The 13,815-nt window shown below is 49.4% G+C and overlaps 2 protein-coding genes across 2 annotated transcripts; both read left to right on the forward strand.

Annotated features, from left to right (window-relative positions):
• Window positions 1–348: 348 nt before the first annotated feature.
• On the forward strand, window positions 349–2,059 carry LOZ57_004636 (uncharacterized protein; the record flags this gene model as incomplete). The annotated part of the gene is made up of 3 exons (XM_049253677.1): window positions 349–1,141; window positions 1,193–1,884; window positions 1,940–2,059. The coding sequence occupies 3 exons, from the start codon at window positions 349–351 to the stop codon at window positions 2,057–2,059; spliced, it is 1,605 nt and encodes a 534-aa protein (XP_049107241.1).
• A 9,086-nt stretch (window positions 2,060–11,145) lies between these two features.
• Window positions 11,146–11,865, forward strand: LOZ57_004637 (uncharacterized protein; the record flags this gene model as incomplete). Its single annotated transcript, XM_049253678.1, has 1 exon — window positions 11,146–11,865. The coding sequence occupies one exon, from the start codon at window positions 11,146–11,148 to the stop codon at window positions 11,863–11,865; it is 720 nt and encodes a 239-aa protein (XP_049107242.1).
• Window positions 11,866–13,815: the final 1,950 nt, after the last annotated feature.

A 13,815-nucleotide genomic window follows, 5' to 3' on the forward strand; every position in this document is an offset into this window, starting at 1 on the left:
ATTGGTTGAATGGTTGATAGAAATAGTTCTGTCTTCACAATAAGGTAAATTTGCACGTTATGGTGTTAATAGAACTTCCATTTACAAGTTGAACAAAGGAGTGAGCCAACTTTCCTTGTTTCGCCCAACCACCTCTTGTTGCCAACTGTTCAGGATTTTCATCTTCGGTGATTCCCAGATTTTGACTGCTTGAATTTTTCTACTCCCCCAAAATTACCACCCCTCCTAAATTTCACCTATTTCAACACAAGGCTTCCATACACCTTTCAGCGACACCCTTCAACGTCGTTACATTTTTTTAAAGCTCCCACAAACTGGGCATTTTTTGCTCTTCAACAATACTCTATCATGTCATACCAAGATCTGCCTACCTCCCCTCCTCTGTATAATGCATCTGTTCAATCACAGGCTTTTGCTAGACATCACTCGACTGTGAACTCTCCCCTCGCAGACCATGGAATGCGGGAACAAACACCTTCACTAGAGAAGGAGTCTGGAACTAATGCTACTTCCCCTATATCATCAGCTTCTACTGAATCTATTAAGATTGAAGAGTCTAGGGGTATGCACGTTCTGCCAGGTCAAAACAATCAGCAAATCAGACCAAAGAAGTCAGTCAGTCCTATTAAGAAGGCAGAAGTAGATTTTCCGCACTCGGAGAACAAATGGGAGCCCCTTCCAAATGGCCGACTCACAGAGAGTCGATTATCTGGCAGAAACGAGCGTTGGATCTCGGCAAACCATTCTATTCCTGATAATCGAAACAGCATACCCCCAACTCTAGGTGTGAAGCCAATAATAGACACGGCCGAAACGAGAGAGGCTGAAAAGCAAGCCGCGCATGTTGGACAAGTGTTATTCGACGCATTCAACAGCCTTAGCGAGACCTCTACCCGTCAGGGCTTGGAGGCAAGTCGGTGGGCTGTTCCAGCTGCCACTGAAAGAAGAGTGGCACCCGTCAATAAGATTTCAGCTCCAAAAGCGAAACAGCAGACTTACAGAACAGTCTCATCTCAGGCTGTTATGAATGTTGATGACACATCAGGCTTCATGGCTGTTCTTCGCGCCCGGTCTACACAGACCCTTAAAAAGCCAGAAGTTGCTGCTACGATGAACAACCCACCCGGTTCCAATAAGAGCAGTAAGTATCAGTCGATGTAGTCTTCTACAAACGCTGACATGGTTTCGGCAGTCAAAGCTGGGCACTACCTAAAAACCCAAATTGCGGTAGATACTTCACAACAAGCTGAGGACATAGTTATCCCGCGAAAACAGGGGCCAGGAAATCCAAGCACAATTAGCAAACCTTCCTATATGGCCCCAACTGGTCCTCCAGTTGAAGAGGACCGCGAACATCTGGATTATTTTTCCAGCTGGGGGACACCTCCACCAAGATCAAAACCAAGTAAGAACTTTCTTCAACGGAACTCCACCTGGTGCGGTATTGCTTTTTCTAATGAGCTACTTCTAGGCGCCGAGGTTCGCCGAATCGTTCTTTCTCCAATTCCTGAATTCCTGGCGTCTCCGACCAAGATCCTTTCGCTTATCCATGGCGGCCGTATTGAGTCTGTACAGTATTTACCACAGTCAAAATCTGCACACGTACTCTTCTGTAACCCAGCGGCCTGTAAAAAGTACTATGACTTCTATCCCAATGGGATCGAGGTGAACAGGAATGGCCACAAAGCGGTTATTTTTGTAGACCAATATCAAGAGGTGGATATCATCAGCTCCCGCATTCAAGAATTACTGGATTTGGGGGCAACTCGAGTGATTCGGGCTGTCGGTGCAGATACCTCTATAAGCATGAAAAGCATGGTAGATTTTGTTGAAGGGCGAAACTTCAGGCTGGAGAAAATCGTCGATACGTTCGATGCTTCAAGCGTAAGCTACGCCGTATCCTCCCCAAGTGCTTACCATCGGTTAACTGGCTTCGTAGAAAATTCGAACCGTCACTTTCCATCTTTGCTCCATTGACCATGCTGTCCGCCTACGTTCCAACCTTATCCGTGAGGATATATGGGAACAGACCAACGTGCAGTTTGGCCCTGACCCGTAAGGGCCCCCTTTTTCTTTTTTTTTATTTGTGAAGAAATAATTCACTAATTTTGGGATTTTCCATACTTGTAGCTGTGAACTAGCTACAGGAGTCCACTGGGAGTAAAATATTTCGGTGTATTGCAATGAATAATACTATTTGAATGGACCATCTAGCCTCGCTCACTTAGCAGCTGACGGTGACGGAATTACTGGAAGAGTTTGATCTTGCCTACCTGACGGAGTCTATGGAGTGCGAGGCTACCTAGAATTATTATCTGTTAAGTTCTTATTGCTGTATCAGGGTATTTAGTTAACTGTGGGCGAATAAATTGTTGCTTGGCTTGATTACCGGATTTGCTTGAAATTATGTGTTGTTACACGGCAAATATTGCCCGCGCTGGGAAAATAGTATTCAATAACTGCAAGAAGGTTGTCAGAAATAAGACGTCGGGCTCCCTTAGTGTGCTATTTCAGTAGTCTAGAGGTGTATGCACCAATTCTTGCTTTCAGTGGCTAGCGTCGCAGTAGTAAATGATCAGGATTCTGTTCTGTTTTTCTCATTTCATGACTCGAGAACTATGTATGTAGATAAACCCCAACCTAATGTATCTTGTGTGTCTGTTTCTCATCTTGTGTTGCCGTGCTGACCAGGAGAATGGATCACGGTCTCCAACTCGTGATACGACAGGCACTTAGCTCTATATAGCTGTAGTATTTTCAAGGCAGTCTTTGTTTTGGATTCCCGAAAGGTGTAGCCATACCTACAAAAGACAAAAGGGCCCATGCATTGGTAGTATACATGTTGTTCAACAGCCTGAATGTCGAACGGAGTCATTCTTTGGAGGTCAAATCGCTTATTTAACAGGTAGATCTGAGATGCACTACTTCATGTCACACAGCATGACCTCGAAAAACGGCGGAGGCGAGAAGTCGTTACACTTCTCAAGGTGCCAGCTTGGTGTTCGTCCCGTCAGCCTTACTTGGCGGCTCCTTTGCTGATTGTCCAACGTGACAGCGTTGGCTTCAACCTTCGCTGCTTAGACAACAAAGTCCCCTCCATTCAAAGATTTTGATTTGCACATCACAAAGATGAGAGTGTCCAGTGGACATGTGAATGACGGAGATGTTGGGTGAGTTTGCCATCCAAGCAAACATTTCGAGGTGCAATGCTCTTTCCAGCAAAGCGGACAGGCTAACGACGTGTGTATCACCGCAGCCGGTCAATCCAGGGTCCTAACATCAAAGCCCAAGGAGGGAACACAGCATTCCGCGCCATTAGTGCTTCTCGTCCATCAGTCGCCTGGGAACTCTGTAGGAGACCGATTCTCCCAGTCCAGACCTCCCTCCAGCGCGAGAATTGCGCCGCCAGCCAATTTTCTCAAAGACGCGCGCTCAATCCACCCAATAGCATAGAATCGGAGGTCAGATTTCCCACTGTCCGTTGTGCAACCAGGCAGATCCCCTTTGCGGTGGGAATAGAGACGGCTCGGCAATACCCAGGAAAACAAATCGAAAACCAAACGGCAGAAACAAGACCCGCAGATGGGAGCTCAAAAATCCTTTTTTGGGCATGATAGCCTGTATTTAGCAGACAAAGAAGACACTCAACCAGCTTGATTATAGGTTCCTGGCACAAACCGTATACGGAGCTGCAGATGAGTCCGAGCGCGCACGTTTTTCCATCGAAGCGGCTTAAAGGCCAGCACCGAGAGGATGATCATACCCAACGTGTATGGATTTCAAGAAAGCGCAGTGCATTATTATTACTTCGAGGTTCAGAGTTGACGTATGCCATCAAGTTCGCCCTCGCCAAGTTCCGAACCAGAAAAGAAAATAACGCCGTTAGTGCAACTTGTTACCGAAACCTTCTCCTATTCATTACGCTTCTGGAAACGATAGTCGATGCTCATGGCGCAAGGCCACTCGATTCTACAATTCCTCCGAAGATGACTACGGTAAGGCCGCCGTGCAGTAGTATCTGGGCGGGTTGCATGGTTCACGAGAGGAGGCGATCCAATGAATTCAAAAGGAGCGCGTGTTGGTGCTAGGAGGGGAGAAGTTTTGGGGGCCATTGGTAACGAAGTATAATGGAGCTACATACATGCACAATACTTACTAGGCGAACCGACAGTGAAACAGTGACATGGCCCAGATGCTGGTTGAGGCACAGCTGCAATCCAAGACAACAAGAGAGCCAACAGGATCGAGAGGAATACTTCAATTAAAAGGAATTCGAGACTTGATGTGCCATGGAAAAGATATTCCAGGACATAATGAGGTTGGCAGACCAGCAGGCAGGTATGTACTCCGTATGTGGGCATATACCAGGCAAGCCCCCCTGCAAGTGCGCCAGGAAACCCCATAATGGCACATTGTGATTCGAGTCGGACGCGCCGAAGAACGGACCAAAGAAAGAGATGCTTAATGTTCAGCCCTCTCCAGGGGAGCTTAGAAAATCAGCCTCATGAGAGGCCAGAAGGCTGGATGTCTTCCCAACCCCCGTCATTTAATTCACCCTTGATGGAGGTAGAATACGAAATGCATTTTGTCCGCCTTCCTCGACGGAGCAACAGTATGTCTCATATGCGGGTGACTGGAAGTGGCACAGCGCTTGCTGGGGCGAGAATGGCGAGGATTGGGCGACAGACGCGTTTGCTTTCTTCATCCACATTGGCCTCGGACTTGGCGGAACAAGGACGGGGGTGGTACGGCACCATACATGGTTGTTTTGGTGAATCTCAAATCTTCCTGCATGGACTCCCTGGTGCACGATCTACTCCTGCGTTGCTCTGCCCTGGTCAAGCTACAGCCACGTACGAGGGGGGGGGAGATGGGGGAAAGGGGGCGAGAAGCAGCTCTAGTGCAGGCTTGCATGGCATGCATATCCCGGCGATGAAGTGGAAACGCGCGAAGAGCATGACCCTTCGACAGGCGGCCGTTGGGCAGAAGCTTCGCAACTTGACATTTGGCGGCTGCCGGCTGGCCAAAAAAAGAACAGGGCCAGCAGATGCCTGGAATTAGGGAGATGACGAGGCCCAAGCTGCGGTGGCACGGAAGAGCGGAGGGCTGGTCGCCAGTTATTCAAGCATTGCTTGTGAACAGCGGGCGTGCCGCCCCAAAAATCATCCAGCACGAGCGGCGTATACGTCCATCCAGACAGCCAGGTTACATATGTGCGGGCGTGCAGGCGCATGGGGCGTCGTGGCCCTGTCTGGTGTTGAGGCCGCGGCTTCCAGTCAACGAGGGCGCGGTGCGGCGCATTAGGGAGGTTGTGACGTGTATGGTTCCGCGCGCAATCCGTACGGCCGTGTATGTGACGGAAACGGCGCGTCATCGGCGGGCATTCAATCTCCAGAACGGGCAAGTGCAACGGCGGTCCAAGCCAAGCCAAGGATGCAAGCACACAAAGAGAGCGAGTCGGGTGGGGCAACAGCCGCCGGGCAGCGGGCCGCCGGGCTCGAGTAGGCCAATCGTCGCGGGCGGCTCAAATCACGTGACGATTCGTCGCTGCGGGTTCTCCGCAGCTCAGCGTTACACGTTCCCCGGCGGCGCAAGCGGCCGTACGGTACGCTGACGGTCACAGAACGGTATGCACCGTTACGCCTGCACAGCGTATATCAAGACAGGATGCCTTGAGCCCCACCGCCCGCCAGTGAGAACGTGTGAAGCGACGCGGCTGCGAGCATCGCCGCTGATTCGCATGGCTTGCAGTGGACTGAATAATTGATCGGCCCAGATTGCGACAGCCTAACTCGAGGTCCACGTCCATTTGGCAGTGTTTGCTGTGCATGGGGGAGTTGTCTCTAGAAGTTAAGCGGCAGTCTGCACTCCGCGCTCCATCACATACCCAGAGGCTGGCCGGCTGCCCTGCTCACCAACTAGGCGGTATAGTGGCCTACAGCGGCATAGCCTCCTCTATACTACCGGAGCGTCGACCCAGACCTCCCAGGCTGTTGGACATGGCCCCAATAGTATGTGGTCCGCGTGGATCGGCCCTTTCTGACACATGCTGGAGAGGATCGCCGTGAAGGCGAGGTTGCCGTGTGACTCTGGCCGGGCTTCCTTGGGCCGCTCGTTTTCCTGCTGGCTCCTCTGCAGGCGCCGCCACTGGCCAGCTACTTCCCTAGCCCGCCCCCTTCGCTGCCGGTCGCCGTCTGTTTATTCAAGCTAGTCGCGCGGCAACGGACGCCCGCAGCTGCCGGCGGTGGGTGGCAGCTTCCCTCTCTCCTCCGCTCTCCCCCCAGCTCCTGCCCAAAGTAACCTTCACAGCGGTTCCCACCGAGCGGGGCCCGTTCGCACTTCTGACTGGCTGGGCCGTCCCGGCACCACGGTTCACCCCGAGCCAAGGTGCAGGGGTGTTTTGTCCAATAAAAAGCCGCCGCTACATGTTGGCTTCGGTGCTTGCTACACTCTCAGTGAGAAAAACGACCAAAAAAATAAAAATAAAAAAAGCGCATCGCGAATATCAGACCACCTTCGGCTCGCCGTCAGCTGCTATTCTTATACCCCATGTCCTCTGGACTCGCGTGCGTGCCCGCTTTGGTGTCCTGTGCCCGGCTGGCGTGCCACCGCCCGCCTAGCTTTCATTGCCAACTGCTACCATATGCAGGCTAAACGCATCGCCATGCTTCCCAACCAAAATTCTCTCACTGTGATTCGAAGCCCGAGTGTTCTTCAAGGGAATTAAGCCGTTTCAGCCCATCGCCTTTGACAAATTCTTCACCTCTGACACGACGGATCCCGAGGGGCGCTAATCTTGATCCGTCGCCACTCTTATCTCCCATGAAGAACTTTCTTTCGATGCGACGCGACGGGATTAGCATAGGTCAATGCTATTTCAAATAATTTCTCGAGTTCTGATACCCCCTCGCTGTGGTGCGGCCCAAATGCTGCAAAAACGAGCCAGGTCTAACCGCCTGCCTCCGATCGCCATTACAAATGGATGACATGATTAGGCTATTATTATTGAGCACCGACCATGGTAATGTTGACTGGGAAGGGCAGGGTAGGGATGGGGTTCCTTCAGCATTATTAGCGACCATGGCGGGGATGAATATCAAATGCCTGGCTCTGTTGGCAATTTGCCTCGTCTTCCGTGCGTTTTTTTTTTCAATGCTACCTTGTTTCCAGACCGTCGGGTCGGCCCTTTGGAACCCTTCTCGAAGAATCATTGCGACCGTGCAAAACTTTCACGCGCTTTTGCTGGCCGCTCTCGGCCAGCAAAGGGCAATAGCAGCCGGCTCAGTCGCAGTTCTCAAACTCTATGGCTGAGATTTCCGGTTCCGGTTACTCGCACCACGTCATTCTGCTGTGCCGTACCTAGGTTATATGGCGAAATGTGAGTGGTTTGGGGTGACGATATCTTGGTTTGAGATTCACACCCACAACAAAGGAAGTTTAAACCGACTTAAGTTTCTTGAAGCAAGAGATCGCTTGGGGTTTCGGTGGCCTGCCAACTCCAGCATATGTTTGCGGAGATGCAGTGGGTCGCACGGCAATATTTCGTTCGAAATTTCTATATCTGTGCCTCCGTTCTGAATAATGCCTCCGTCGTGGCTTCGGACGTGTGGGGCTGATTTTCGCCATAATCTCAGCACCAGCGCCATGCTGGTGAGCAGCAATAGCATAATTTTTGCACAATTTATCACCATAAAACCGATTATGCCTAATATCTGCTCCCGGCATTTGTAGCAGAGCAGCAGATGGCGGGCGAAGGAGGGGGTTCTGGGGTATTTGGCCCAAATGTCTAGCAAACAAGTCCACGGTGCATCGGACATATGTACGGAGTACATGGCCCAAGACTGATTTTCCTAGCTCCGCTATGGGCCCTTCGTGCTCCTGCTGAGGGTGGACCGGGAGGTGTTGGGGCCGCGAGAATTATTAATGAGTCTCATTATTATTGACCGCCCGAATAATCCCCAAGGTTTGTCTAGGCGAAAACAACTTTTTTAAGATTAAGGGTCCCTACCAGGCAGAACAAGGGTGAAGGAGCTGCTGAGAAGTGGCCCAGCGGGTAAAAGACTCTCACGACCAAGTTAGCTGCGCAGCATCAGGTCACCCGCCAGCCGGCCATCTTCCGTTGGCAGGATCTGACCCAACGAGACGGTTGACTCCGTAATTCGCCTGGCGGGCAGAAACTAACGAGGAAATGCTTGGTTCGGGCAGACGAAGCTGCGTACTCCCCCCCGCGGTGTTTCGGACGGCGCGACAGCTCTGTTACCCCCTTAGCCCCAGATTTGAGAAATGGGCAGATGGGGACCAGCCTAGCTTCGGCCAGCAGCAGGTGCTCAAGCCTGTACCACGGCGTATCGAGGTCTCACACGGCGCACTCTTTATTTCTTTATTTTATTGTTTTTTTTTGTCTGGCATGCGCCCATGCTATAGGATTCTCGAGTCAAGATCGTGGGCCTCGCCTGGACCTGGCGGCTGGTCTGATTCAAGCTTGGCGGGACGTGGGATTTCCGATATACGACACCGAGAGACAACAATTGAAGATTGGTAAACTCAGACTTTGGCCAGGGTACAGACGTACGGCTCATGCATGTATGTACATCAATTGATAGCCCTCTGCAGCATCGTCCGAGGGAGAAAGGATTGTCCGCCGCATCGGGCACAGTCCCTTGCTGAGGTCACACCGATGAGGCTATGCGTCACAGTATCACATTCCGAAAAACGGGCCGGTGGGGAAGGGAAACGGAGAGAGAGAGATCATACTTTCTAGTAGCAGGCTGTCTATCGCCAGACGGACCGCCGTTCTCGCTGCGCCGGTGCTGGCTGACCGAATCGGAGCGTATTCCATACGGTACGCCATGGGCAGCGGGCCCCGTAATGCGCGTAACGCGCCGGTATTGCGCTATTTTGGACAAGCCGGGAGTCTTTAGCGAGCCCTAGTCACCTGATCCCTGCGATCTGCGGCTGTTTCAAGCCCCAAGCGTTCCCAATGCACACTGGCGCCAATGGCGTGACTAAGCCCTGCACTTCATGCCCCATTCGACGCCTCCCATGAACGACGTTCTTCAATCCTCCCGAGCCTGCGCGCATCAACCGCCCCATCCAACACTTCCAGCGACCTGTGGGCACCGTCTGATTTGCCCGTGTTGATGCTCGCATGCTTCGTGTCGCCTTTAGAGCCCCAGGGTTGCCTTAATAATGCCTCCATGCTGTGCGGGATGCAGGAATGCGCCCGTATTCCACACTTCGGGTAAGGCCGAATGGACAGGGAGCGACAGCATACCGGTACATTAATGTACATACATACTCCCTTCCATACACCCGCCCACCAATACATATATGCTGCTCGTGGATTCGACTGGGACTGCCTGGCACGTCTACCTCAGGGAACACGATACGAGTCGCTCTGTCCTGGCCGTGGTTCTGAAGATTCTTTTTCTTTTTTTTCTGATATTTTTTTTGGCTTTTTAGGGTAAAATCACTCAATCTTGAGACGCATTGATTGGGTGGTGCCAGGGCAAAAGCCACCCATTTTCGCGCTTTCATAAACCCGCTAATAGGCCAAGGTTAAAAAACGATTTGCGAAAAGAAAAAATAAACCATTTTCGTTCTTTTTTAGGCCCGCGGCTTTCTCAACCAACAGGATCCATTTGTCATGCGTCGGGGCTGGGCCACAGCGTCTTGCTTTGCTGGGCCTCTTGGACTGTCCGCCTCCAACCATGCTGCAATGTAGCCATGCAGTGGGTGGGGGTACTTGAGGCTCTACCTCCACGAAATAACCCACTAAGAGTCCGCTCATGTTGCTATAGAGTAGGCTCTTTAAAAAGAGCGGTGTTTATGTTCTTGACATCTATATCTACAACTCCTTCGCTGCAGAATTCCCCGTTGGCCTCCCCACCGGCCATGAAGAACCTTCCTTTATCTCTAAATTTTTTTTTAGGTTCGAGAAGCGGAACCTTTTGGTGCGCAGTTCTTTTGTTCCTGAATTCCCTTTTTTTTGCTTACCACCTGCTGCCTTCGACCCAACTGGTACCAGCTTCCTGGTTGACGGTTACCACTACTTACTGATTCTGACTCTTGTGGCACCTCGGATGATTCGATACATATGCGACTGGGGTCTGGCGTCTATGTATGCGTGGTCTGAACTGGTAACTTTGCTTTACTGGAACCTTTATGACTCTATTTGTTTGTCCCCTGTAACTTTTATATCTCACTCGTTCCCTGGCTTTCATCCGCCCTATGCTGCATTATCATCTTTCCGCCCCCTCTCCTCTTCTGCCCTGGTTTAGCTTACGCCCGCTCCTCTCTATTAATTGCATGGGAATATTTTGCCCAATTTTCTCAGGTTGGTATTACGATCCCCCTCCCTCCCAAATATTCCACCCCTGCCATTCGCCCGCATGTCGTAGTACCTGTTTGGGCACGGTTTTATTCCTTTCTAATTTTTTTACTCTTTTTGTATGTACATGCATTCGTGTATCACCTCATCCCAAACAGTACTATTATTACCTTCTTTTCTAGGCAGCTGGAACTCCCCATGCGATATCATTTGCTTGCCATACTAATATAGCCTCTGTCTGCACCTTTTTACTATCTCCTACCATCGACTCTTTGATGTCTGACACCGCTGGATATATCAAGCTGATTATACACTTCAGACAAGGCATTCATTGCTATATCGTTCGGAACTTCAGTAATTTCTAAGTCTTTCTCGAAGCCAAAACAAGACAACTTGGCGGTGTTGCGAATGTCCTCCTTGGTCGCTCATTCAACACTCTATTTAACCGCAACAAGGAGCGTACGTCGCACGGGCTATCTTAACCAACGCGGAATTTTGTACATCCGATAGCAGGCTTCAAAATCAGTATAGGACTTGGTTCTGCGACCTTGTGACTTTCTTATCGCTGCCCGATAACCCAAGTCTTAGCATTTTTTTGAGATTCGGCCCTTTCGCTCGACTACAAGAGGCTTCCTCCTAAGCCTGATCACAACATACGATAACTTTGAAAACAGATCCTCTCATCTTCTGATAACAAAGTTGTTTTGCCAGCGAATACTTTGCGATCAGCGAAGTCTTTTGAAGCGATTCGGAGACGCTCGTCGTTAAAACTCAATCCGTCCTTGCGTCAAACTCCGTGTTTTTAGACCAGCAGTATGGCGTCCAGCAGGTACAACGTATCAGCACCACGCTCGCCGACAGAAATCGATTCTTCACGGATCAGAATCGACAGCTTACTAAACCCCAACGGCGATGATGAAGTCTATCCGAGGTGCTCTTCTGGCTCATGGCCAGCGGCGGCATACCACCACCACTATCATCCATATCAGCAGAGAGCACTCCCACGTTATCCACCAACAAATTATCCTCAGATACCATATCCCAGCAACACTCTACCACCAATAGACACCCACTGCGAACCTTTGGGCAGAGGCTATACATCTGCGAGTACTTCTCCACGGCCAAACCACCGAGAACGATTTCCGTCTGTGTCAAGTGGTTCATCTACAACCGCGGAGCGCCGCCGTCCTCCTAGACCAAAATATGAGGAGGAAGAAATGTACTTCATCTGGTATCACCGGGTGGATTTACGTCAAGAGTGGAAACAAGTCCGGGAGAGTTTTAACACTCAGTTTCCAGACCGGCAACGAAACGGATTCCAGGGAATTCAGTGCAAATACTATCGGTTCATTAAAGAGAAAAAATGCCCTACTTTACGGGAGCAGCGGAGACAAAGGAATGGAGAGAGTGGCGGGCCCCGACAACCCCATGATGACTCTCCAATTTACGGAGTCATCCGATGGTGCAACGTTTGGTTTCCGTGGATGAAGGAGACACCGACAGACAAGCAGCAGTTAGGAGAGCTTCAACGATGAGAGGTGTTTTTATCATCTTTTTTTATTTATCACGTTTTTCAGCGTCATAATCACGACTTCTAATGACTCGACGGCCGCAGCCTTTTGATTCTTTTTTCGGTAAGCTTTCGTCGTCTTGTCTCTTTTTTTTTAAGCTGCAAAGTCCCTCAGAATTACCTATTTGAAGTTCAAAAGCCTAAAAACATTCTGCTAACTCCTTCTGTATTTTCTAAGATTACCCATGTGCTGTTGTAATTCTTTTCCAACCCCTCCCTCAAAATTTTTGTATACTTGAGGCTCATTCTAAGATATTGTTTCGTCTTTTGGCTCTTGATGAGCATCTCTCTTTTCCCATGTCAGTTTAATAGCCGACACCTGCTCCCCTCGTATTTACCCCGATCACTTGGAATACCGACCGCGCTCTTTGGCTGTTTTTGCCCTTTTTATAAAAGAACGCGTACAGAAGCTATTTTATTTCGTGCATTGGGGTTAAATATTGAAAACTTATTACACTCTGTTTTTGTTTTCTTTTCTTGCAACCTGGAAGTTTGATGATTTCTTTTTTGCTCAATCTCGATCTCAATCTAGTGTAACTTCGGCGGGCTACTTCCAGCATATTCCCCCAGGTTACGGAGTACTTGGATACCAGTTATCCAACGCTTTAGCTACTCACAACTCCTGGTTTGAGTTTCAATGGGTATCAAAATAATATCTTCTATTTTGTATTCTTACCTATTTGCTTCACTAAGCATTGTTGGATGAAAAGAACATACCGTATTATGCTCGTGTGTCAAAAGCTATTATAACCGGGATTTTGTCACGCGTCACTTTTCTAGTTCATATGGTTCTCAACAGGATTCTAACACGGTCGTGCTACCCAAGCATACTCCCGTCAAACTTTGTTTTACATATTTAAAATCTAACAGTCCATTTTACAGTAACTCTTCTTGGAACGCTGGATTTATTATTAATAACAGAACGACAGTCGAATTGCAGATATTCTGTTGGGCTAACATTGTGAATACCATAATCGAAAGTTAAGGATAAGGGCCAAAGAATTATACACAATGCTGCATTCATATGCGAAAAGTGTGGAATATGACATTTCTGAAGTGAGTAGGCACTTACTTTAGCATGCTTCGCGGGGGTTGGATGGTCTTAATCCACTAGATTATGGGCCAGATCTTCAAGAAATGTGCCAACAGTAGTCAGGGAATGGCTGCACGCACAGAGGATATTCGTTAAAGTCTTTTTCGAATTTGTGAACTATGAGTAGCACACGTTCTCTTCAAGCTCTCGAAATGAATACAAAGGAGTGTATGTACATACATACAAGAGACGCAGAATGTTCAAGGCTTCGCTATCAAGAATGACTAGGGCACGAAACAACAGTGTCTTGATTGATGACTCAAGGGCTCAGTGTCATCCAGAATGCCGCAACGTGGCTTGTTGGTTCCGGCGTCTTTGTTACCAATTTTGTGAGCCAGTTAGGGGCCAGCATTACAAATTGGACTTGCTGGCCAACCTGCAAGGCGGCAGTTAAGGACCTTTTCAACCGCGGGTGACGCACAACGAGTCGGAGACGCGCCACGCCGAACCATTTATAAGCAGAAGTTCCTTGCAAACCAACACGATGTAAAAAGAAATTGTGATTTCAGCTTCGTGTTCGGGATGTGAGATGTACCGCAGTCCGGTCTGGAACAACAGAGCCAACATCACCAACACTACTAACTAGAGCCGATTATGCAAGGATGGGGTTCAACGATTTCAAAACTTCATGCCAATGACAAATGCAAACGTAGCCATTTTAAAACCTAAATGTCTTTACTCAAGCTCCCATGCGGTTTATGGCGAGTTGATAACTTGATATCAGGGCTTCGTCTGGATATAAAAGCAGCCAGGACTCTGCCGATGAACACTGCTTGAGACAACAAATTCATCGATTGCTATCTACTCCCAACTAGTTGCCAA

Source organism: Ophidiomyces ophidiicola, assembly GCF_022830035.1.
Source record: "Ophidiomyces ophidiicola strain CBS 122913 chromosome Unknown scaffold_20, whole genome shotgun sequence".
Taxonomy (NCBI): Eukaryota; Fungi; Ascomycota; class Eurotiomycetes; order Onygenales; family Onygenaceae; genus Ophidiomyces; species Ophidiomyces ophidiicola.